Source organism: Gorilla gorilla, chromosome 13 (genome assembly GCF_029281585.2).
Source record: "Gorilla gorilla gorilla isolate KB3781 chromosome 13, NHGRI_mGorGor1-v2.1_pri, whole genome shotgun sequence".
Classification (NCBI taxonomy): Eukaryota; Metazoa; Chordata; class Mammalia; order Primates; family Hominidae; genus Gorilla; species Gorilla gorilla.
The window spans coordinates 133,509,431-133,534,194 of NC_073237.2; the positions used below are offsets into that span (position 1 = coordinate 133,509,431).

The 24,764-nt window shown below is 55.3% G+C and overlaps 3 protein-coding genes and 1 non-coding gene across 5 annotated transcripts; all 4 read left to right on the plus strand.

Moving 5' to 3' along the window:
- The first annotated feature begins 266 nt into the window (after nt 1-266).
- Nucleotides 267-24,371, plus strand: MAN1B1 (mannosidase alpha class 1B member 1). 2 transcript variants are annotated; one of them, XM_004048920.5, is made up of 13 exons: nt 267-1,918; nt 2,780-2,888; nt 3,574-3,710; nt 10,897-11,051; nt 12,489-12,598; nt 14,363-14,548; nt 15,672-15,820; nt 16,151-16,339; nt 21,298-21,488; nt 21,863-21,983; nt 22,428-22,625; nt 22,709-22,840; nt 23,576-24,371. In XM_004048920.5, the coding sequence occupies exons 1-13, from the start codon at nt 1,700-1,702 to the stop codon at nt 23,777-23,779; spliced, it is 2,100 nt and encodes a 699-aa protein (XP_004048968.4). In that variant the 5' UTR covers nt 267-1,699; the 3' UTR covers nt 23,780-24,371. The 2 variants fall into 2 exon arrangements, with proteins under 2 accessions (XP_004048968.4, XP_018889032.4); XM_019033487.4 differs by having other exon boundaries at nt 1,529-1,918; nt 22,709-24,371.
- On the plus strand, nt 9,007-9,092 carry LOC115935898 (small nucleolar RNA SNORD62). The gene has a single exon (XR_004071489.1). It is a non-coding gene; the product is annotated as a small nucleolar RNA SNORD62 (small nucleolar RNA).
- LOC134756920 (uncharacterized) lies at nt 16,382-18,257 on the plus strand. The gene is made up of 2 exons (XM_063696904.1): nt 16,382-17,859; nt 17,986-18,257. Exons 1-2 carry the CDS (start codon nt 16,523-16,525, stop codon nt 18,233-18,235), a joined length of 1,587 nt encoding a protein of 528 aa, XP_063552974.1. The 5' UTR covers nt 16,382-16,522; the 3' UTR covers nt 18,236-18,257.
- LOC129524526 (uncharacterized) lies at nt 18,316-19,295 on the plus strand. Its single transcript, XM_055350236.2, has 2 exons — nt 18,316-18,495; nt 18,534-19,295. Exons 1-2 carry the CDS (start codon nt 18,316-18,318, stop codon nt 19,293-19,295), a joined length of 942 nt encoding a protein of 313 aa, XP_055206211.2.
- Nucleotides 24,372-24,764: the final 393 nt, after the last annotated feature.

A 24,764-nucleotide genomic window follows, 5' to 3' on the forward strand; every position in this document is an offset into this window, starting at 1 on the left:
AGCTCAGGGGATCTGCCCACCTTGGCCTCCAAAAGTGCTGCGATTACTACAGGCATGAGGCACTGTGCCCCGCCCACGGGAAATTTTTTTTTTTGAGAGAGTCTTGCTCTGTTGCCCAGGCTGGAGTGCAGTGGTGCCATCTCGGCTCACTGCAACCTCCACCTCCTGGGTTCAAGGAATTCTCCTGCCTAAGCCTCCCGTGTAGCTGGGACTACAGGTGCCTGCCACCAACCACGCCCTGCTAATTTTTTTGTGTTTTTTGTAGAGACGGGTGTCTCACCATGTTGGCCAGGCTAGTCTTGAACTCCTGACCTCAAGTGATCCACCTGCCTCGGCCTCCCAAAGTCCTGGGATTACAGAAGCCACCGCGCCTGGCCCGAAGGGGAATCTTTTAAAAAAGAGAAGTTCCCATAAACTGCTTTGAAACCATACAGACCAAAGGTTAGAAGGGTTTGCCGCAGGCGCTCCGTTGCTAATGTTTTTGTGAGGGCTTCTTCAGGGCCTCTTGTTAGAGTGTGACATAAACGACTTCATTTGGGTACCGGCAAGTGTCACAGGGGGCAGAGACCAGCAGAAACCTTAAGATGACCCCTAGAAGAGCAGGAGGCCAGGGGAACAGTTAGACGAGCCACGTGCTAAGCAGGACGTCGCTGCCGGGGGAGCCCTCCCGACACGCAGAAATGCCACAGTCAGGACCGTGGGACGCAGCGGATTCGCCCAAGGGGCAGGGGCAGCCTGGACAGGAGAGAATGAGAGAGGGGCCGGGCGTGAGGTTCGGCAGGGGAGAACCCAGGCAGGGAGGGCCTCGGGCGGCCACGGACGCCGCTTTGCCATTTTGGGCGTTTCTGGGGAGGACAACGCGTGCAGGAAGCGCAGTCATCTCAAGCTGACCTCCAAGGTTACCGAGTTCGAGGGCTGGGAGCTGGGTCTGAAAGCCCCGACCCGCCTATGGCGCGGGGATTGTGGGTCCAGCCGGCCGCTTGGCCCCCTCGCTCGGCGCCGGTCCAGGCGCAGCGCTCGGGCCCCGGGGACCGTGAGATGCGGCGCAGCCAGCTTAGCTCGGGGTAGCAGCCACCCCAGCCCGGGTGCCGCCCGGCCTGGTCCGCGACTTCGGGAGGGTCCGGTCCTTCCCCCGGCCCCCACGCCTGGGTGAGGCCCTGGGCTTCTTGCCGGTGACCACGCGGCCAGGGTGGCCCCCAGCCCAGGACGGCGCCCAAGGGCAGCCCAGCCCCATCCCCGCGCCGCGGGTTCCGGAACCGAGGCGCGGGACGCTGGGACTCTCTGCCAACATGGCGGCCCCGCCCGGGCGCCTCCCCGGGTCCCTAGTGTCTGCGTCTCCCGTGAGGGCGTGGGCAAAGTCGGTGCAGCCAGACGACAGGAGGCGAGAGAAGCCCAGCTCCAGACCCATGAGGCAAACCACGTGGGAGCCCCAGACAGCGACCACGCCCCAGGCGAACCAAGGCCCGCCCCGTTGCTACAGCTACGCTCGGAGCACACCTGGGCAGGCGCTGCCGGACGCATGCGCAATGAACCTGAGGGCAGGGCGGAGTCGCAGCAGTTCTCTGACGCAGTCGCCGTAGGACGCAGCTCCGTACGCTGGAGCGCAGCGGAGACAGGCGCGGGCGCAGTGGCCGCATAGAGACGCAGCGCCTGCGCAGTCGCGTATCCGTGTGATGGGCAGGCTGTTGACGGCGCTGCGATGGCTGCCTGCGAGGGCAGGAGAAGCGGAGCTCTCGGTTCCTCTCAGTCGGACTTCCTGACGCCGCCAGTGGGCGGGGCCCCTTGGGCCGTCGCCACCACTGTAGTCATGTACCCACCGCCGCCGCCGCCGCCTCATCGGGACTTCATCTCGGTGACGCTGAGCTTTGGCGAGAGCTATGACAACAGCAAGAGTTGGCGGCGGCGCTCGTGCTGGAGGGTGAGGGTCGCGCCGGGCTGACTGGGGCCCGGGGCTGCTGTGCCCGCCGCCCTCCCAGACTGCGGCTCCGAGCGGGGCCTGGGCGGGCGGACTCGACTCCCCAGGCGCCGCCCTCTCCACCCCTTCCCCGCAAAAAGGGGCAAATGTGCGTTCCTGGTCGGGGCAGCCGTGGGCGGCTCGCCTGCAGCGGTCTCAGCGGCCCGAATTCTGCGGGGCGGTGGTGGGAGGAGGGCTCAGAGCCCCAGCAGGTTTTCTGGGCTTCGTTCGCTTTTCTGCAAGGTCCTGGCCCAGGCGCCTGCCCCTCTTGGAGCAGAAACCGGAGGTTCCCCGTGGTGTATGGTCCCCTCGGTACAGTGAGAAATGAGCCCCTCTTGATTGGCTCCTGGTGTGTTCGTGGTGGTCTCAGGCCGAAGGGCATTGATAACTTTACCACATGCCGACCTATGCATCGCCTGGGCGGTGCCTGGGCTACATCTGTGGGAGTCGCAGGAGTCTTTCTCCACTGTTGATGAAATGTGACAGAAATGTTTCTACTTTTTTCTTATCCTCGTCTCATCTGCACCACTGTATTAATGACATCTGTAGTATTGTTCCAGCAATGTTCCTACTCCCTGCTGAGAGGGAACTTCTCCCCATTCAAAATAAATAGAGCTGGCTGGGCACGGTGGCTCATCCGCGTTCCACCCACTACACTCCAGCCTAGGTGTAACAGAATGAGACCCTGTTTCCAAAAAAAAAAAAAAGAAATAGAGCTGAACACTGGATCTTCCAGAATTCCTTATTGTCCTCACAGTTTGTGACAGTTGAGACGTTCCATGTGATATATTCAGTAAGAAATGTCATTCTCTGTACCTCCCTTAGAAATGGAAGCAACTGTCGAGATTGCAGCGGAATATGATTCTCTTCCTCCTTGCCTTTCTGCTTTTCTGTGGACTCCTCTTCTACATCAACTTGGCTGACCATTGGAAAGGTATCAGAAACACGTGTACTTGAAAATGATATCTGTGTTGAGGGTCGATTGGGCAGAAGCAATCTTGCATTCTACCTTAAACAGCTCCAGGAGGCATATATGGCAACGAATTGGCAAGAAATCAAGATAAAGAGAAAGGTAGAGCTGTATTTAACCACCTGGCTAGAACACAGATGTTAATTTGATGCTGTCTGACTACTTTCTAGGTCTCTGGTGTAAGTACTGATATGTCCAGCCTCCCTTATAGAGTAAGTCAGCTGGTGGGCTTGAACACTCAGCCTAAATAACCACACAAATTTCGTAGCACTCATTAGCGTGTGTTTGGAAAAGACCAGGCAGAGTTCTGGTGAGGACGTGGAGAATCTCTTCTCACTTGGTCTAAGATGCTTCTCTTTGGAGCAAAGCTAAAGGGCTCCTGCCCACCTGCCACATGCTGAACGTCCCTGAATGGAAAATAGGAAGGCAAAAGATGTGGGGTTCTGTGTTATGGACGAGGACACAAACTGCCAAGTGTTTTGAAAAAGATTTCATTCCCTTGGGACATTGTTGAATTCATTTCAGTGACTATCAGGTATGATAATGTTGATTTGTAATGGATAGTGCCTGCCCAGTGTTTTTATAAAGCAGTTTAAATCTCTTGTAGGCCTTGTGGCATATTTGAAATAAAATAGTTTCTGTTATTCAGCTCTGGCTTTCAGGCTAGAGGAAGAGCAGAAGATGAGGCCAGAAATTGCTGGGTTAAAACCAGCAATTCCACCCGTCTTACCAGCTCCTCAGAAGGCAGACACCGACCCTGAGAACTTACCTGAGATTTCGTCACAGGTACTTTGAGCAAATGGTGTGACGTTGTAACTGGGGTTCAATCCAGAGGCATTTCAAACCATTGAAGATTGAGAAGAATTATTTTCCTTTACCATTTATTACCATGTGTTTACCTCTCTCTCGTTTTGGACTGGTCGGATAATACTTGGGGAAAGAGAGGCATAGTCTTTGCTTCATTCTTTTTGAAGACCAGCCGTGGCCAGTTCCTGTTTTACTTCTGACTGTGCAGTGTTGAATAAGACAGACCTGTTTCCTCTCAAGAGGCCACAGCTGGTAGGAGAGGCTGGTGAGAAGCCAGGCACAGATGGGCAGAGGCAGATGGCACATGGTGTACATCCTATGTGGAAAAGAGCAGGGTGCTGGTGAAGAACAGTGGCTGGTCCTGAGGGCTCAGGGGAGGCCGTGGCACTGAGGGCAAGATCTGAGGGCTGAGAAGCTGCTGGCACCGGGCAAGGTGGGGAGAGGCAGACTTGAGCCTGAGTGAAACTGCCTGAGGCAAGGAGGACCTTGGCATATGCGGGAAGGTGAAATTCCCAGGGCTGGGAGAGGGAGCAGGGGTTGGCTCAGTCCAGCTGTGGTCCTACAGGTCCTGGAGGCAGCATGGAGGGTTCAGTTGATGTGCGGGAAGATTTTGGCGTGGACTGGAGGTCTGAGATGTTTACTGTGAAACTGCTCTGGCTGGGTGGAGACACAGTGGAGGGCAGGAGGCCAGGAGAGCTGCCTGGCCGCGGGAAAAGCTGAGTGGGGGGAGGAGGGCTCCGCAGGAGTGGGCCTTGGGAGAAGGAGGGCGAGTCCCCGGGTGGAGGGGCCAGCAGAGGCTGTGCAGGCTCTGGCCTGGGGACACTGAGGAGCTCCGTTTTGGATCTGCCCACTGTGAGGTGCCTGGGAGGCGCCATGGAGACCTTGGTGGGCAGGTGGTGCCAGGATCAGAGTCTGCCAGGGGGGACAGGTTTTGGGAGTCCTTAGGTATAGGTGGTTTGTGTCATCTGGAAAGGTTGGAAGAAGGGGCCAGGCCTAGTCCTGGGCACCACCAGGCTGAGAAGATTGGGGTCAGGGAGGAGGGCAGGGGGAGTGGAGACGGGGGATGGGTCAGGAGGCAGCTGGAGAACCAGGAAAATGTCCTGTCAGTGAAGGTTTGGTTCAGGAAGAACAGCCAAATCCCCGACGCCGTTGAGAACACCAGGGTGGTGCTGACTCTGGTGTGGCTGCTCGGAACCCTTAGAAGGCCCTTAGGACGTTAGTTACTGTTGTTGGTACATCTGTGATTGTGTCTAGCAGGTGTGGGAGTGCCTTGGGAGCTTCCCCTGTGGCCAGAGTCCTCAGCGCCAGGTGGACTTCCCTGCAGGGCTGTGACAGGGACAGACAGCGCTTTCTAACAGTGGCCTTGGGAGTGGTAACCTGCCGAGGAATAGCTCCTGGGCTGGGGAGATGGAGGCAGGCTGCTGCCCACTGGCTAAGGATCCCAGCAAGAGGGACACTGGGGCATTGGCCCCCATGAGCTTGGGCCACCCTCAGACTGCCGTGGGGGTGTTTTGATTTTTTTTTTTTTCCGAGACGGAATCTCACTCTGTCGCCAAGGCTGGAGTGCGGTGGTGTGATCTCAGCTCACTGCAACCTCCGCCTCCCGGGTTCAAGTGACTCTCCTGCCTCAGCCTCCCGAGTAGCTGGGGTTACAGGCGCCCGCCACCATGCCCGGCTCATGTTTGTATTTTTAATAGAGACATGCTTCACTATGTTGGTCAGGCTGGTCTCGAACTCCTGACCTCTTGATCTGCCCACCTCGGCCTCCCAAAGTGCTGGGATTACAGACATGAGCCACCATGCCCGGCCCTTTGATTTCTTTAACAAGAAAATGTGTCCTTTTAAAATTGCTATAAGCTCAATAGAGAGGGGATGGACAGTACCAAAAAGCAGAAGGAAGCAAGCCCACATTCTCCTTTCAAAGGCAGCATTCCTGTCACTGAGCAGCTTCTCCAAGGGTGGTCTAGCAGGGCAGAGGGTGTAGGGTGGGAATTGGCCCCTAGAAGGTGCCGTGCCTCATGGGAGAGTCCTGCTCTTGATTGGCCATGGGGCCACTGCTCCGCACTCTTGGGTGTGAGGATTTCTGCCTTTGACCAAGGTCTTTGTCTACAAATTGAATTTTCCTGACTTGAAAGCCGACAGGTGCTTCCTTTCCTTCTTTGGTCCTTCGTCTCCTTTGCATATGGAGTATCATAACTGCCTGAGAGCAGAATGTGGTATTTTTTCCATTGAAAGATGTGTTTCCACCACTCACAAGTGACCCATAAGCCAGTACCTAGTGTCCAGGAGCAGCTGGGGTGGTGGATGGTGAATATTTCTGTCTTTCTCAAGCATCGACTTGGAGACATCCTGCCCTCCAGGGATCACTTGCACTGCCTCTCCTGTTCAGACCCTGGCACTTGTCTAGACCTGGTTAGGGATGAGGCTGTGTTTAGGCCAGATCCCTTTCTGTTAACATTTTACTTTGATTGATTTCAAATTTTTTTGTTTTAAAATTATATATATATATATATATATTTTTTTGGAGACAGAGTCTCGCTCTGTCGCCCAGGCTGGAGTGCAGTAGCGCAATCTCAGGTCACTGCAAGCTCCACCTCCCGGGTTCATGCCATTCTCCTGCCTCAGCCTCCTGAGTAGCTGGGACTACAGGCGCCCGCCACCACACCTGGCTAATTTTTTGTATTTTTAGTAGAGACGGGGTTTCACCGTGTTAGCCAGGATGGTCTTGATCACCTGACCTCGTGATCTGCCCGCCTCAGCCTCCCAAAGTGCTGGGATTACAGGCGTGAGCCACTACACCTGGCCTTAAAATTATTTAATAGAGATGAGGTCTCACTATGTTGCCCAGACTGGTCTCCAACTCCTGAGCTGAAGTGATCCTCCTGCCTCAGTCTCCCGAAATGCTGGGATCCCAGGCATAAGACACCACACCTGTCTGATTTCAAATGTTATAGGGGCTTAGGAGAGAAAATGGGAACGTTGAGAAGGTATAAAGGGGAATACACAGCCACACATTACCCCTGTTCCCAGTCCAACTCTTGAAACACTTGGTATATGTCTTTCAATTTATGTGGCTGGGTATGGTGGCTCACACCTGTAATCCCAGCACTTTCAGAGGCCAAGGCAGGCAGATTGCTTACGCCCAGCCTGGGTAACACGGTGAGACCACCATCTCTACCAAAAAAAAAAAAATTAGCCAGGCACGACATGCCTATAGTCCCAGCTACCTGGGAGGCTGAGGTGGGAGGATCGCTTAAGCCAGGGAGGTTGAGGCTACAGTGAGCTATGATCCAGCCTGGATGACAGGGAGACCCTGTCTCAAAAAATAATAATTTTATTTGGATAAACACATGTATACATCGTTGAGGGTTAGGGGCTGGATTGATATTTGGATGCACACATGTGTACGTAATTGAGGGTTAGGGGCTGGATTGATATTTGGATACACACGTGTATACGTAATTGAGGGTTAGGGGCTGGATTGGTATTTGGATACACACGTGTATACGTAATTGAGGGTTAGGGGCTGGATTGGTATTTGGATACACACGTGTATACGTAATTGAGGGTTAGGGGCTGGATTGGTATTTGGATACACACGTGTATATGTAATTGAGGGTTAGGGGCTGGATTGGTATTTGGATACACACGTGTATAAGTAATTGAGGGTTAGGGGCTGGATTGGTATTTGGATACACACGTGTATACGTAATTGAGGGTTAGGGGCTGGATTGGTATTTGGATACACACGTATACGTAATTGAGGGTTAGGGGCTGGATTGATATTTGGGTGCACACGTGTGTACGTAATTGAGGGTTAGGGGCTGGATTGGTCCCTGTTTCTTTTTTTATGCACATGAGAATATTCCCTTTCATACAGATTTTTATAGCTCTTCTCCATTGCTTGGATAAACCATCATTTTCTAAATCATTTATCTGTTGATTGTTTCTTCATTTGTAAATGTCCCCATTACATCCGTTGTACGTAAACTATTAAGAGTTAAAGGTTGTGAAGATTTTGATGTCCTATGATGTGTATCATGACAAACTATTCCCGAATTTGCTTCCCCTGCTACGGTGCTGAGAGTGGCAGTCAGTGGTGCCATGGCAGCACTGGGCATTCTTGTGTCGGCAATGTTTCCAATGCAACAGTCAGAAACTGGCGCCTGCTTTTCGTGGACGCTTGTGTGTCTTGCCTAGAAGCAGGGACACTTACAGGAGGGGAGAGGTGATGAACGGCCCTATGTGCTCCCATCCCGGAAGCTGTCCATGTCCTTTGATGAGTCTTAGGACTTGTATATTTTCCTTTATTATTGGTATTCCCTTTATCATTAGTATGACTGTTGTGAGTTAGAATATTTCATCATTTACCAAGTGTGCTGCTTACGACTTCATCCGGCTTAGAAATTAGTTCTAGAGAACTTTGCTATATAGTAGCAGTAATCAATTAGAAAATGTTATTGAAAAGAGATCTCAGGAGGATGCAGTGGCTCACGCCTGTAGTCCCAGCACTTTGGGAGGCCGAGGCAGGCGGATCACTTGAGGTTTGAGGTCAGGAGTTTGAGACCAGCCTGGCCAACATGGTGAAACCCCATCTCTACTAAAAATACACAAATTAGCCAGCCGTGGTGGTGCGCACCTGTAATCCCAGCTACTCAGGAGGCTGAGGCAGGAGAATGGTGTGAACCTGGGAGGCGGAGGTTGCAGTGAGCCAAGATCACGCCACTGCACTCCAGCCTGGGTGACAGAGCAAGACTCCGTCTCAAAAAAAAAGAGAAAAGATTTAAGTTCTCCCTAAATTCATCTGTAAATCCATTGACTCCCTATCGAAATTCCAACCTCTGTTTTTAAAGATGATTTTAAAATTCATATGGAAAGAAAATTTGGGAGTAAAACTCAGATGAACTTCCCTACAAGATCATAAAACTGTGATCATTGAACCCATAGTGATTTTTTTTTTTTTGAGACAGAGTCTCACTCTGTTGCCCAGGCTGGAGTGCAGTGGCACCATCTCCACTCACTGCAACCTCCACATCTCGGGTTCAAGCGATTCTCCTGCCTCAGTCTCCCAAGTAGCTGGGATTACAGGGATGTGCCACCACGCCCGGCTAACTTTTTGATTTTTTGTAGAGGTGGGGTCTCACTTTGTTACCCAGGCTTGTCTGGAACTCCTGGGCTCAAGTGATCCTCCCGCCTCGGCCTCCCAAAGTGCTAGGATTACAGATGTGAGCCACTGCACCTGACCCTCGTAACAGTGATTTTTAAGACTAGGTGATCTTAGTGACATAATTCTAATAGTTTCTTCCGACCTTCCACTGTGGACTCAATAGCAGGGAGATGAAGAGGACAGTGATTGCACGACCTGGTGGGGAAGAGACTAGAGAAACACAGTGGAACTAGTGGCTCACATCTGTCATCCCGGCACTTTGAGAGGCCGAGGCAGGCAGATTGCTTGAATGCAGGAGTTCGAGACCAGCCTGAGCAACATAGTGAGACCCCATCTCTATTAAAAGAAAAAAACAGGCTGGGGCCAGGCATGGTGGGTCATGCCTGTAATCCCAGCGCTTTGGGAGGCCGAGACGGGTGGATTGCTTGAGACCAGGAGTTCAAAACCAGCCTGGCCAACATGGTGAAATCCTGTCTCTACTAACAATACAAAAAATTAACCTGGCGTGGTGGTGGGCACCTGTAATCCCAGCTACTCGGGAGGCTGAGGCAGGAGAATCACTTGAACCCAGGAGGCAGAGGTTGCAGTGAGCCAAGATCACGCCACTGCACTCCTGCCTGGGCAACAAGAGTAAAACTCTGTCTCGAAAAACAAACAAACAAAAAAAACAGGCTGGGCATGGTGGCTCATGCCTGTAATCCCAGCACTTTGGGAGGCTGAGGTGGGTAGATCACCTGAGGTCAGGAGTTCGAGACCAGCCTGGCAAACATGGTAAAACCCCGTTTCTACTAAAGATACAAAAATTAGCCAGGTGTGGTGACACGCACCTGTAATCCCAGCTACTTGGGAGGCTGAGGCAGGAGAATCGTTTGAACCCAGGAGGTGGAGGTTGCAGTGAGCCAAGATTGCACCATTGCACTCCGGCCTGGGTGACAAAGCAAGACTCTGACCGGGATTACAGGCGTGCGCCACCACTCCTGGCTAATTGTTCGTACTTTTAGTAGAGATGGTGTTTCACCATGTTGTCCAGGTTGGTCTTGAACTCCTGACCTCGGGTGATCCACCTGCCTCCCAAAGTGTTGGGATTACAGGCGTGAGCCACTATGCCCAGCCATAAATAAGCATTCTTTCCTTTTAAAAAAAAAAAAGTGGAACAATCTAAATATCCATCAGTAAAGAAGTACAAAATTATGGTTCTTGCCGGGCATGTTGGCTGCAACCTGTCATCCCAGCACTTTGGGAAGCCGAGGCAGGAGGAATTCGTGAGGCCAGGAGTTTAAGACCCGCCTGGGCAACATAAGGAGACCCTGTCTCTATAGTAATAATAATAATAAACATTAAGGTTTGGTAATACCACAGAAAACTGAGGCCATAGGAGAGAATGAATTTGCCTCTAGACTCACGTAGGAGGACCTAAGCCTCAGTCCGTGACACGGTCTGCAGCTTTCCCACGCTCCTGTTCACGTGGGGAAGGGAGCAGAGGACGGGGCTCTGTGCCTGCAGGTGTGGAAACGGGGAACGGGGTGGTGGGGGGTGGCTAGAAGATCCGCATCACACAGCGGGGGGCGCCTGGCAAGGGGAACCCAGCTCCATATGTCATCGGAAGCTTTGTGCTTTGTAGTGAGGATGTGGGTGCCTGCCTCACTTTGCAGATGACTTTGCGGGAGGCCTGGGGACCCAGAGGTGTTGCTGGAGCTGGTGTTTGCTGCAGCCCTTTGTTATTAACGCTTTAGGACCTGTGAGAGTTTGGAAATATTCCCACCGTGGGAGGGGCTTAAGCGCTTTGTCTGGGGCCGTTTAGCCAGTCGGCAGTGTCCCCAGGCTCCTAAGGAGCTGTCTTCTGAAGCTGCCTGTCGTATTGAAAAATGAAAGTAATTTAGTCAGAGGTCAGAAGCTCAGTCTGTGAGGTGTGGGCTGCACCTGAGGGCGTCCCATAGAGGGAAAGAAGGGCAGCTTGCAGACACCCCGTGATTTCCTGTGTGACCAATTTCTCTGCAGAAGACACAAAGACACGTCCAGCGGGGACCACCTCACCTGCAGATTAGACCCCCAAGCCAAGACCTGAAGGATGGGACCCGGGAGGAGGCCACAAAAAGGCAAGAAGCCCCTGTGGACCCCCGCCCGGAAGGAGATCCGCAGAGGACAGTCATCAGGTACAGAGCGCAGGGCAGGCTGCACGCCGCCGCTCAGGGCTTTATGTTCCGAAAAACAAGATCGCGGAAACGCATTGTGTCTGAGATCTATTTTCCTTTGAAACTGACAGTGTATGCTCTGTAATCTGTCTTCATTAACCTTAGATTACAGAATCGAATTTTTAAAACTGGAGGTCAGAGCTAAGTTAGGTCCCCGATAATGTCCTCATGGTATGCAGTAACATTTCAGAATGTTTTGTGTGCGTGTGAAGGGTGCACAGGTGCGTGGGGATGGGGAGCCAGGCTCAGAGGTGGACGCTGGCTGCCTGGGCCGCCACCTTTCCCGAGCCCCATCTGGTCGAGCAGAGAGCGGAGGGAGAGGGAGTTGCCCGGTGCCCAGGCTCCCAGGGTGCTGTCCTCTGCCCGGTTCGACAAGTCCAGGTAGTGGATCCTAGTGAAGCTTCGGTGCTGGAGGCGTCTCAGCCTCGTTTCCGGCTCCATGTTACGCTCTTAGAAACAGAGTTGATTGTGGTTGAGGCGGAAGGAAGGGTTCCCGCAGACGTCCCCTCTCCTCTACAAAGTGTGGGCAGAGCCAGGGCCAGTGAGGGCTGCTGTGCAGGAGTGGCCTGAGACAAGCGCTGTCAGCCGTGAGAGATGGGCTCCGAAGAAACGGGCCCAGAGGCCCTGAACTCAAGCGCGTGGTGAGAGGCATGGACATGTGCATGTGAGGGGTCCTCACGGCCAGGAGGAGAATTTGAGGACCACTGTGCTCTAGTTAGCGTTGGCATGAATGCAAGGACGCTTTACTTCCAGAGCAAAAGAGGATTTGACCTCAGCTTGTCAAAAGTGCCACGTTTGTACTCCCAGCATGTAAGCCATCTGTGGTTGTAAGAGGCCTTTTGCTGATCCTGGGACAGATTCACCACAGGGCCCCAAGAGAACGCTCGGGCCCAGCCACAGTTAGGAGGTTGTGCGGCAAGCCCTCTACACAACCTCATAGCTGTTCCTGATGGCCATCGGACAGAACTCTGGATGGGGAGTTTGAGTGGCCATGCGTCTCGTGTGTAGGGACAGCCCCCGTCTGTGTGGCCATCCTGGCATCCTGGGGCCACCTCACTGTCACTAGTGCTCCTGTTTGGATGAAAGATTCTCTGGTCCTCCACCATAGAGGCCCCCTGCCTCCGGCCTCTGCAGAGGTATTTCTCACGATTCTCCAAGCTCTGGTCTCTGACCTCAGGCCAGCCTTGACCCTGGAGCAGTGCTGTGGTTTTGGCTCTCAGGCACGGGAGCTCAGGACTGAACTGTGTGTTTCCTGCCACTCAGCAGCCTGCACCTCAGGATGATGGGGCCGCTTTGGGTGCAGGGCTGTGCCTTGGCCGTGGGTATGGAGCGTGGGGGTGGGAAACATGGAGCCACAAATGTTTGACGGCAGCTGACGCCCTTCCTTCTCCCCCGAAGCTGGAGGGGAGCGGTGATCGAGCCTGAGCAGGGCACCGAGCTCCCTTCAAGAAGAGCAGAAGTGCCCACCAAGCCTCCCCTGCCACCGGCCAGGACACAGGGCACACCAGGTGAGGCCACACCTGCACCCCTTCCTCCCCGGGCGCTCAGGGGCTGGTGGCTGATGGGTGCAGGCTTCGTCTCAGCCGTGGTGGGTGGCCCCCCCGCCCTGGTGTGCACCTTGCCCTTCAGCATCCCCCTGCTGTCTGAGTCCTCACAGGCTCTGCAACCTTGGTGACACCGTGTGGCTCTTGGCCTGCTGTCCCTGAGCACATGGCTGCAGAAGAAGGTGTGTGTGGGAGGTTTGTGTCTGGGCCAGGCTGCCCCACGGGATCCCTGGAGACTGCTGCCTGTGCTGTGTCCCCTGTCTTGGCCTGGCCAGTCCCAGGCAGCTCTGGGGGCCACTTCATTCTCAGCACCATTTGTTGGGGGCCTCCCAGGTGTGGGCCTTCGGCCAAGCTCAGTGCATGACCTGAGGCCTCTTTCAACCTCATGACACCCTCTGACACGATAAGCCACTCACCCTCCCGTTCTCCAGACAGAAAACCAGGGCTGAGGACAGCCACCCCCAGAGTCGTTTGCTTGTCTGTGGGGACTCATGGCAGATCGCTGAGTCTGGAGCCCTGCTCTCATCATGCCCCCCAGGTGTCTCTGAGGTGGGGAGGGAGCCCAGAGCTGGGACTCCCAGCCCCGGGCCTGTGAGGGATGTGTAGCAATCTCTGCGGCATTAATGAGGGCAGAGGCAGAGGCAGAGGCATAGGCATGCCATGAGCACAAGGAGGCCTCAGAACCTTTCCTGAGAGGACGTGTGGTTTGGTGCCGTTACACACATGTCAATCCACACATTAGTCAATGTTGGCCGGGCGTGGTGGCTCACACTTGTAATCCCAGCACTTTGGGAGGCTGAGGTAGAAGGATCTCTTGAGTCCAGGAGTTCAAGACCAGCCTGGACAACACAGTGAGGCCCCATCTCTACAAAAAAAAAAAAAAAAATTTATATATATGTATATATTTGAGACAGAGTCTTGCTTTGTCACTTCACTGCAACGTCTGCCTTCTGGGTTCAAGCAAGTCTCCTACCTCAGCCTCCCTAGTAGCTGGGATTACAGGCACCCGCCACCACACCCGGCTAATTTTTGTATTTTTAGTAGAGACGGGGTTTCGCGATGTTGGCGAGGCTGGTCTCAAACTTCTGACCTCAGGTGATCCGCCCACCTCGGCCTCCCAGAGTACTGGGATTACAGGCGGGAGCCACTGCGCCCAGCCAAAAAAACATTTAAAAAAAGAGTGAACGAAGGGACTCTAGCGCGTGTGCACAGTGCGATTCCCGTGGAGCTCCTGAAGCCCACATGGCAGAACGAGCGTGTGTGAGTCGAGGATGTTCATCGCGAGGTCTGCACCCGTCAGTGTGTCACATTCTGAGTTGGCACCACACTCACCCGCGTCTCCACAGGCTGTGCTCACTGTGCTGTCCCAGCACCCTTGGGGCAGCCACCCTTGTCCCTTTGGCCAGAGGCCACCGAGGCCCAAGGAGGGTGTGCCCCCCCAGGCACCAGGTGGAGGTGCACGGGCCCCAGGCAGGTGGTCAGGTGATAGGTGCCGTCCTGTGCAGTCTCCAGAGGTCTCAGGCCCTTGGCAGGCTGTGTTCTCCCTGGGGGCTGCTGCAGCCTCTGTGGCCCTGGCCTTTGCTGTGCCCACCACCCCCCTTCCCGTCGTCCCAACCCACCGTCATCTTTGCCCCATGGGGGTCACAGCAGTGCTCTGCCTGAGGGTGTCCATCTGTGCCGACGCCAGGACCACGTCCGCCATGGCCTGTGCTCTCTCCCCCCTACTAGTGCATCCGAACTATCGCCAGAAGGGCGTGATTGACGTCTTCCTGCATGCATGGAAAGGATACCGCAAGTTTGCATGGGGCCATGACGAGCTGAAGCCTGTGTCCAGGTCCTTCAGTGAGTGGTTTGGCCTTGGTCTCACACTGATCGACGCGCTGGACACCATGTGGATCTTGGGTCTGAGGAAAGGTACTTGCTGCTTTCTGGGGAGGGGCTGAGCCCTCCGTGTGGGCCTCGTGTGCTGAGGCAGAGTGTGGGTTGCACACGGGGTGAAAGCCGCTGTTTGCATCTGACCATGGGTTTTCCCTTCTCCTGGGTACGGGAGTGGACCTGCTGGCTGTGGTCAGTTCCTGTTCCTGTCCAGCCACCCAAGGCACACACAGGGCTGCTGTCCCCGGACCTCTGCAGGAGTTGAGTGTGGACTCTTTGGGGGACGTCCAAGGGACATTTCCAGGCTGTGCTTCTCTTGCAGCTGGGGGTGGTGGGATGAGTGACTGTGGGGCCCCGCTGGTCCCAGATCTCAGCAGCGTCCTTCATAGACCAGCACATCCACTTTGAGTTGGGAGTATGTGTCTTCGGTTATTTAAGCGATATTTTAAACATTTGCCTAATTTTTTGAATAGGTTGAAGACCACCAGTAAATTACTTGTGTAATTTTTTTGTGTCGTAGCCTTTGATTGTGACCCATTGGTGGTCATAGCAACTGCACTGCTGACTCCGTTTTATTAACAAATGTTGACGACTTCAAGATTTACCCCCTTGAGACAGGAGGTGATATTGAAGCCCTGCAGGGGAACGATAACACCCCAGACGTGGGTTTGGTTTTTTGTTTTTGTTTTTTTGTTTTTGAGATGGAGTCTTTCACTGTCTCCTGGGCTGGAGTGCAATGGTGCAATCTCGGCTCATTGCAACCTTGGCCTCCTGGTTTCAAACGTGGGTTTTTTGGAGACAGAGTCTAGTGGTGTGGCCCAGGCTGGAGTGCAGTGGCACGATCTCAGTTCACTGCAGCCTTTGCCTCCCGGGTTCAAGCGATTCTCATGCCTCACCCTCCCCAGTAGTTGGGACCACAGGCATGCGCCACCACACTCAGCTAATTTTTGTGTTTTTAGTAGAGATGGGGTTTTGCCATGTTGTCCAGGCTGGTCTCTAACTCCTGGGCTCAAGCAATCCACTTGCCTCGGCCTCCCAGAGCGCTGGGATTACAGGCATGAGCCACCACGCCCAGCCAAATGTATTTTGAAGATGGATAGATAATAGGAAAATGTTGGAGCCATCCATTTGTCTCTGCATCCTTTACTGTTTTATGTCATAGAATTTGAGGAAGCCAGGAAGTGGGTGTCAAAGAAGTTACACTTTGAAAAGGACGTGGACGTCAACCTGTTTGAGAGCACGATCCGCATCCTGGGGGGGCTCCTGAGTGCCTACCACTTGTCTGGGGACAGCCTCTTCTTGAGGAAAGCTGTAAGTGTCTTGGGGTGTCCTGCAGGGAGATGGTGGACTCGCATTCAAGCAGTTACCCCTTTAGTGGACTTGTGGGGACGTGACTGTCTTCCTGTTTCCTCTTCAAATGCACTGGAGTCTGTTTCTGAGCTCATATTCGTGAGCTGATGCAGCCACTTTGATCACCACTGGCCTTGTAGAGACATTCACTCAGTGCAGAGTGATGCCCGTTTCCTTGCTGCTGTGTTGACCCCAGAGAGCCTTCAGTGTCTCCACTGAACTGCGTGAAAGGGTGTAGACGAGGCCTCTGGGTGACCTGAACGTTGGTTCTCTGCTCTGCTTATATACCAGGAGGATTTTGGAAATCGGCTAATGCCTGCCTTCAGAACACCGTCCAAGATTCCTTACTCGGATGTGAACATCGGTACTGGAGTTGCCCACCCGCCACGGTGGACCTCCGACAGCACTGTGGCCGAGGTGACCAGCATTCAGCTGGAGTTCCGGGAGCTCTCCCGTCTCACAGGGGATAAGAAGTTTCAGGTAAGGGGGCAGGCTTTCTGGCTGGACGCGCCTCCCCTGGAGCTACCTTTTGCTCATCACAGCAGGTACTGTGTGTGTGTGTATGTGCGTGTGTGTTTTCAGGTTTTTTACTGTGATAAAACACACAAAACGCACCACCTTAACCATTTCCAGGCGTGCAGGTCGGTGGCGCTACACACATTCATGCTGTTGCAGGAGTACAGGTCGGTGGTGTTACACACATTCATGCTGTTGCAGGCGTGCAGGTCAGTGGTGTTACATTCATGCTGTTGCAGGCATGCAGGTCGGTGCTGTTATGTTCACGCTGTTGCAGGCGTGCAGGTCGGTGGTGTTAGTTCATGCTGTTGCAGGCGTACAGGTCGGTGGTGTTACATTCATGCTGTTGCAGGCATGCAGGTCGGTGGTGTTACACAATTCATGCTGTTGCAGGCGTGCAGGTCGGTGGTGTTACATTCATGCTGTGCAGGCGTGCAGGTTGGTGGTGTTATACACATGCTGTTGCAGGCGTGCAGGTCGGTGGTGTTACACACATGCTGTTGCAGGCGTGCAGGTCGGTGGTGTTACACACATTCATGCTGTTGCAGGAGTGCAGGTCGGTGGTGTTACACATTCATGCTATTGCAGGCGTGCAGGTTGGTGGTGTTACACACATTCATGCTATTGCAGGAGTACAGGTTGGTGGTGTTATACACATTCATGCTATTGCAGGCGTGCAGGTCGGTGGTGTTACATTCATGCTGTTGCAGGAGTACAGGTCGGTGGTGTTACACACATTCATACTGTTACAGGCGTGCAGGTTGGTGGTGTTATACACATGCTGTTGCAGGCGTGCAGGTCGGTGGTGTTACACACATTCATGCTGTTGCAGGCGTGCAGGTTGGTGGTGTTACACACATTCATGCTATTGCAGGAGTACAGGTTGGTGGTGTTATACACATTCATGCTATTGCAGGCGTGCAGGTCGGTGGTGTTACATTCATGCTGTTGCAGGAGTACAGGTCGGTGGTGTTACACACATTCATACTGTTACAGGCGTGCAGGTTGGTGGTGTTATACACATGCTGTTGCAGGCGTGCAGGTCAGTGGTGTTACACACATTCATGCTGTTGCAGGCGTGCAGGTCGGTGGTGTTACACACATTCATGCTATTGCAGGAGTACAGGTCGGTGGTGTTATACACATTCATGCTATTGTAGGCATGCAGGTCGGTGGTGTTACATTCATGCTGTTGCAGGAGTACAGGTCGGTGGTGTTACACACATTCATGCTGTTGCAGGCGTGCAGGTTGGTGGTGTTATACACATGCTGTTGCAGGCGTGCAGGTCGGTGGTGTTACACACATTCATGCTGTTGCAGGCGTGCAGGTCAGTGGTGTTACATTCATGCTGTTGCAGGCGTGCAGGTCGGTGGTGTTACATTCATGCTGTTGCGGGAGTACAGGTTGGTGGTGTTATACACATTCATGCTATTGCAGGCGTGCAGGTCAGTGGTGTTACATTCATGCTGTTGCAGGAGTACAGGTCAGTGGTGTTACACACATTCATGCTGTTGCAGGCGTGCAGGTCGGTGGTGTTACACACATTCATGCTGTTGCAGGAGTACAGGTTGGTGGTGTTATACACATTCATGCTATTGCAGGTGTGCAGGTCAGTGGTGTTACATTCATGCTGTTGCAGGAGTACAGGTCGGTGGTGTTACACACATTCATGCTGTTGCAGGCGTGTAGGTCGGTGGTGTTACACACATTCATGCTGTTGCAGGCGTGTAGGTCGGTGGTGTTACACACATGCTGTTGCAGGAGTACAGGTCGGTGGTGTTACACACATGCTGTTGCAGGAGTACAGGTCGGTGGTGGTACATTCATGCTATTGCAGGCGTGCAGGTCGGTGGTGTTAAATTCATGCTGTTGCAGGCGTGCAGGTCGGTGGTGTTACATTCATGCTATTGCAGGTGTGCAGGTCGGTGGTGTTACATTCATGCTATTGCAGGCGTGCAGGTCGGTGGTGTTACACACATTCATGCTATTGCAGGCGTGCAGGTCGGTGGTGTTACATTCATGCTGTTGCAGGCATGCTGGTCGGTGGTGTTGCATTCATGCTGTTGCAGGCGTGCAGGTTGGTGGTGTTACACACATTCATGCTGTTGCAGGAGTACAGGTCGGTGGTGTTACATTCATGCTATTGCAGGCGTGCAGGTCGGTGGTGTTACACACATTCATGCTATTGCAGGCGTGCAGGTTGGTGGTGTTACATTCATGCTCTTGCAGGAGTACAGGTCGGTGGTGTTGCATTCATGCTGTTGCAGGCGTGCAGGTCGGTGGTGTTACACACATTCATGCTGTTGCAGGAGTACAGGTCGGTGGTGTTACACACATTCATGCTGTTGCAGGAGTACAGGTCGGTGGTGTTACATTCATGCTGTTGCAGGCGTGCAGGTCGGTGGTGTTATACACATTTATGCTGTTGCAGGCATGCTGGTCGGTGGTGTTACACTCATGCTATTGCAGGCGTGCAGGTCGGTGGTGTTATACACATTCATGCTGTTGTGCAGCTATCACTTCCATCTCCAGAGCCCTTTTCATCTTAAAACTGAAGCTCTCCCATCACACAGTGACCCTTCATGTCCCTCCCCAGTCCCTGGAAAACACTGTTCAGCTTTTTCTTCCTGGACCTCATTGTGTGGAGTTCCTCGTGTGAGTGCAGTCACACACGATTTGTCCTTTTTTTTTTCGTTTGTTGAGACAGAGTCTCATTCTGTCACCCAGGCTGGAGTGCAGTGGCGTGATCTCAGCTCACTGCAACCTCCACTCCCAGGTTCAAACGATTCTCCTGCCTCAGCCTCCCAAGTAGCTGGGATTACAGGCGCCTGCCACCACGCCCAGCTAATTTTTGTGTTTTTATTAGAGACAGGGTTTCACCAAGTTGGCCAGGCTGGTCTCAAACTCCTGACCTCGTGATCCACCCGCCTCGGCCTCCCACAGTGCTGGGATGACAGGCGTGAGCTACCACACCCGGCTGATTTATCCTTTTATTTGGGCTCCTTTCACTCAGCGTCTTTAAGCTTCATACACGAAAGACGCTTCAAAAATTCCTTTTTCAGGCTGAATATCTGCTGCGTGGCTAGGCTACTTTTTGTTTAATCCTCCCTCCTCTGGTGGACACCAGGGCTGTGCTGTTTTGGTTGCTGTAAGCGCGGGTGCACACACCTGCCTGAGGATCTGTTTTAGGTGTTGTGAGCGCGGGTGCACACACCTGCCTGAGGCTGTTTTGGGTGTTGTGAGCGCGGGTGCACACACCTGCCTGAGACTGTTTTGGGTGTTGTGAGCGTGGGTGCACACACCTGCCTGAGGGTCTGCTTTGCTTCTTTTGAGTAGCAGAAATGGAATCGCTGGATCACGTGGTAATTCATCATTTCGTTATTGAGGCCCCACCATACTGTTTCCATAGCGGCAAAACCACGTCACATTCCCACCAGCCGTGCCCAGGGCTCAGCCTCCACGCCCTTGCCAGCACTCACTGCCTTCTGTTTTGTGGGCAGTGGCCATCCTCATGGCCCTCACATGGTGGTTTTGATGTGCATTTTTCCCAAGTGACGAACGGGGCTGGGGATTAGTTCATGTGCATCGGCCATTTGTACATCTTCTTGGAGAAAAGCCTATTCAATTCGTTTGCCTTTTTTCTTTTTTGAGACGGAGTCTTGCTCTGTCGCCCAGGCTGGAGTGCAGTGGCGCAATCTCAGCTGACTGCAACCTCCACCTCCCGGGTTCAAGCGATTCTCCTGCCTCAGCCTCCCGAGTAGCTGGGACTACACCCACCACCACACCCGGCTATTTTTTTGTATTTTTAGTAGAGATGGGGTTTTGCCATGTTGGCCAGGATGTTCTGGAACTGACCTCAGGTGATCCACCCATTGGCCTCCCAAAGTGCTGGGATTACAGGTGTGAGCCACTGTGCCCGGCCTCTTTTTACTTTGTTAATGGTGTATTTTGATAGATAACAGATTGTCATTTTCATGAAGCACAGCTGGTCAGTTTATTGTGGCTTATGTATTTGGCCTCACGTTCGAGTCCCTGTTTTTAATCATGAGCTGGACACAGCCCTCTTTAGAGCAACTGTGACCACTTGTGGTGAGAAGTGCAGCCCACACCATCCACGTGAGGCTCCCACACGCCATCCACGTGAGGCTGCCACACACCATCCACGTGAGGCTCCCATGCAGACGTTTAGAAGGCGTTTTCAGTGCAGCTCAGAAAATGGCCCCAGGCCCCCATGGGCACCCCCATGTCACCAGGGCCTCTGGTTGCTGCAGGTACACAGGGATAGGCAGCCAGGCCTCGAAGGCGCTGGGCATGGGTTTGGGTGTCTGCATTGGGTAGAGACCTGGAGCGCCCTTGCTGGGCGTGCCCTAACATCCCGGTACCCTGTGCCCCTCTGTGGGCCAGGACGCCTGGTGCTGCCAGCTGGGCGTGAGCCCTGAGGAGCTGAGGGTGGCTGTGACTTGGAGGATGAGTGGGAGCTCACCAGGAGGGCGTGGAGCCGGGGCGTTTAATATCATCAGGAGCAACACTGGGCTCAGAAGGCAGGCACACTTGCCGTCCCTCCAGAGCCATGGCTGACGGCCAGGCCTGGCGGGCTCTCGTGAGGACAGTGCCTGTGGTTGTCAGATGCTGTCCCTTCGAGTAAGGGATGAGAGCCATCCTGAAGACGGGTCAGCTCTGTGGTGACCACCCATTGGGAGCAGTGACATTCAGGTGCGTTGCACTGGTGGCTGTGTGGCTGTGTGGTGTGGCCACCAGGAGCCATGTGGGCGAGGACAGCTGTGGGCTGGGCACAGAGCTCTCTCTGCTGGGAGTCAGTCGGTGCTGGGGCGAGGGGAGGCAGAGCTCACAGAGTCCCTCTACAGCTCACCCTGCAGCTTGGCCCCGGGCAGTAAACCCACCATCCCCCTTTCTGCCGCAGGAGGCCGTGGAGAAGGTGACACAGCACATCCACGGCCTGTCTGGGAAGAAGGATGGGCTGGTGCCCATGTTCATCAATACCCACAGCGGCCTCTTCACCCACCTGGGTGTGTTCACGCTGGGCGCCAGGGCCGACAGCTACTATGAGTACCTGCTGAAGCAGTGGATCCAGGGCGGGAAGCAGGAGACACAGTGAGGCCCGGCCCGCTGCCCCCAGCTCCCGCGGCTCCCCCGTTCCCGCAGCCCCCCCACTCCTGCTGCCCCCAGCTCCCACGGCCCCCGCTCCTGCTGCCCCCCGCCACGCTGTGTGTCAGGAAACCGCAGCCGTGCCAGGCCTGGCCCAGGCATTTATGTGGAGGGCGTATTCATTCACTTCTCACCGTGGCCTCTGTGGGGGTGAGGGGGGCATCTTCACTGAGGGCCATGGGCTGTGCAGGGTGGCACCTTCTGTCCGGCAAGGGCCAGGCCTGCTGTACTTGTGTGGGCCCAGGATGTGCCTGTCCCTGGTGCCCCACGGGAGCCGACGCACCGTCCTGGTAGAGTGAGGTGACTGCTGGTGTCCACAGGCTGCTGGAAGACTACGTGGAAGCCATCGAGGGTGTCAGAACACACCTGCTGCGGCACTCCGAGCCCAGTAAGCTCACCTTTGTGGGGGAGCTTGCCCACGGCCGCTTCAGTGCCAAGATGGTGAGTGTGTCTGCGGGGCCTTGCGGCCGCCGGCCCCTTTTACCTTGGCTTCCAAGGTGCCTGAGTTGTGATGTCAAAAAGAACAACGAAATCCTGGCCATGGCGCCCACGTGGAGGCCCTGGGTGGACCGTGGCTGCCTGGCCAGGCCTGTCTTGGCAACAGGGCAGTGAGGCCTTGTGTGGCACCTGGGGTGGGCAGGGCTTCCCCAGGGCAGCTCCCTCCCCGTGCCCGGTGTGTAGCAGGTCCTCGGGCGGTGTGTGGGGGCCGGGTTGGAGGGCCTGGCCCAGGCAGCTCCGCTGTTCCATGCCAAGTGCCCTCGCGTGGCCTCCCCTCCCAGGGTACCAGGGCCGAGGCAGCGCTGGGCTCCCACGTTGGCTGCCCGTGCAGCTGCAGGCTGAGGGCAGGGCCTGGGATCTGGGGCTGAAGAGACCCTCTGATTCCAGGACCACCTGGTGTGCTTCCTGCCAGGGACGCTGGCTCTGGGCGTCTACCACGGCCTGCCCGCCAGCCACATGGAGCTGGCCCAGGAGCTCATGGAGACTTGTTACCAGATGAACCGGCAGATGGAGACAGGGCTGAGTCCCGAGATCGTGCACTTCAACCTTTACCCCCAGCCGGGCCGTCGGGACGTGGAGGTCAAGGTGGGCCTGGGCCTGGGTCGGGGTCCATCAGGAGGAGGGTGCTGGCAGGGCTGGCCTTGCCCTGAGCTCTGCTCCGCCCACAGCCAGCAGACAGGCACAACCTGCTGCGGCCAGAGACCGTGGAGAGCCTGTTCTACCTGTACCGCGTCACAGGGGACCGCAAGTACCAGGACTGGGGCTGGGAGATTCTGCAGAGCTTCAGCCGATTCACACGGGTGAGCGCCTGTCCTCGCCCCGCGTGGTCATGGCCACCGGGCCACAGGCACGGCTGGGCTGTGGGGCTCAGGCTGGCTCTGCCCTTGGTGGTGGCTGTGGCCTGGGTCCGGGAGGGGCGGGCTTGCTGCAGCCTCGGGGTGGCCACACTGCAGCTTGGGGGCCCTGGCATCCCCATCCTCACTGAGCTTCATGGTATGTGGGACCCAGAGTACTTGGAGGGGCTGGGCACCCCTCATTTTCATCTCTCAGGGCCTGTCTAGGGAGGGTCTCTGCTGTGGGCCCAGCATCCCCCCGATTTAGGAGGCACACGCACCCATGACTGGGGCGCCATTCCCACTGTGGACCAGGCCCTGTTTTAGGTCACGCCCTCCACGCTGGAGCCGGAGGAGGCCTGAGTGTCACCTCCTGGCTCTGCTGTGACCTTGGCCTGAGGCCCCCACTGCCTCAGCTCCCGCCATCTGCCCTGTGCCCTGTGAGGCAACTGTGAGGCCCCCTGAGCCCAGGTTCTGGGGGAGGCGGTTGCTGTTGTGGTCACTTGAGGGTTGTTGGCATTTCCAGGTGGGCTCTGGTGGAACCACACAGCTCGCCTGGGGGTGGCCATCATGGAGGCGCCCTCCACCCTGAGCTTGCGCTGGGGGCCACATTCACCATGGGGTGGAGAGCGCTTTGGTGATGAGGCTGAGGGGGGTGCAGGGTGCCCCCCATCTGGTGACGAGGCCCTGGCTGCTGCGCAGGTCCCCTCGGGTGGCTATTCTTCCATCAACAATGTCCAGGATCCTCAGAAGCCCGAGCCCAGGGACAAGATGGAGAGTTTCTTCCTGGGGGAGACGCTCAAGTATCTGTTCTTGCTCTTCTCTGATGACCCAAACCTGCTCAGCCTGGACGCCTACGTGTTCAACACCGAAGCCCACCCTCTGCCTATCTGGACCCCTGCCTAGGGTGGATGGCTGCTGGTGTGGGGACTTCGGGTGGGCAGAGGCACCTTGCTGGGTCTGTGGCATTTTCCAAGGGCCCACGTAGCACCGGCAACCTCCAAGTGGCCCAGGCTCTGAACTGGCTCTGGGCTCCTCCTTGTCTCTGCTTTAATCAGGACACTGTGAGGACAAGTGAGGCCGTCAGTCTTTGTGTGATGCGGGGTGGGCTGGGCAGCTGGAGCCTCCGCCTGCTTCCTCCAGAAGACACGAATCATGACTCACGATCGCTGAAGCCTGAGCAGGTCTCTGTGGGCCGACCAGATGGGGGCTTCGAGGTGGTCCCTGGTACTGGGGTGACCGAGTGGACAGCCCAGGGTGCAGCTCTGCCCAGGCTCGTGAAGCCTCAGATGTCCCCAATCCAAGGGTCTGGAGGGGCTGCCGTGACTCCAGAGGCCCGAGGCTCCAGGGCTGGCTCTGGTGTTTACAAGCTGGACTCAGGGATCCTCCTGGCCGCCCCGCAGGGGGCTTGGAGGGCTGGACGGCAAGTCCGTCTAGCTCACGGGCCCCTCCAGTGGAATGGGTCTTTTCGGTGGAGGTAAAAGTTGATTTGCTCTAACCGCGATGTCTCCTGTGTCTGTAGGGGTCTCCATGACTGGAAAGTCTGGGCGGACGTTGGGGAGAAGGTGTTCTTCAAGTCACGTCTCAGAATTCGGTTTGCTGAGACTGGACTCTAGCTGTCCCCTGCTGGTGGGCAGGGAGAGGCCGCGGGGAAGCTCCGTGTCCCTGGCCCCACAGGGCAGATGCTTGGCGGGAGGCATCCTTGCGCCTGCGTTTCACACAGGGCCTGTTTCCCTGCAGGGCTGGCACTGAGGTGCACAGCTGAGGGATATACGGGCCCTCAGGTCAGGCAGCTCCCAGCAGCCTGGCATGGCTGTGGCCCTGAGCCCTGGGCTGTGGTGGCAGAGTTGTCCTCATCATCACTCTACTGCTGTCCCTATCCCAGGGCTGA

Coding starts and splice junctions, on each gene's coding strand:
- LOC134756920 (XM_063696904.1), top strand. CDS start 16,523: ATGCTGTTGCAGGAGTACAGGTCGGTGGTGTTACACACATTCATGCTG. Junction 17,860..17,985: donor ATGCTGTTGCAGGAGTACAG/GTCAGTGGTGTT, acceptor GCAGGTGTGCAG/GTCAGTGGTGTTACATTCAT.
- LOC129524526 (XM_055350236.2), top strand. CDS start 18,316: ATGCTATTGCAGGCGTGCAGGTCGGTGGTGTTACACACATTCATGCTA. Junction 18,496..18,533: donor ATGCTGTTGCAGGAGTACAG/GTCGGTGGTGTT, acceptor GCAGGCGTGCAG/GTCGGTGGTGTTACACACAT.
- MAN1B1 (XM_019033487.4), top strand. CDS start 1,700: ATGGCTGCCTGCGAGGGCAGGAGAAGCGGAGCTCTCGGTTCCTCTCAG. Junction 1,919..2,779: donor GGCGGCGCTCGTGCTGGAGG/GTGAGGGTCGCG, acceptor TACCTCCCTTAG/AAATGGAAGCAACTGTCGAG. Junction 22,626..22,708: donor GTCGGGACGTGGAGGTCAAG/GTGGGCCTGGGC, acceptor CTCCGCCCACAG/CCAGCAGACAGGCACAACCT.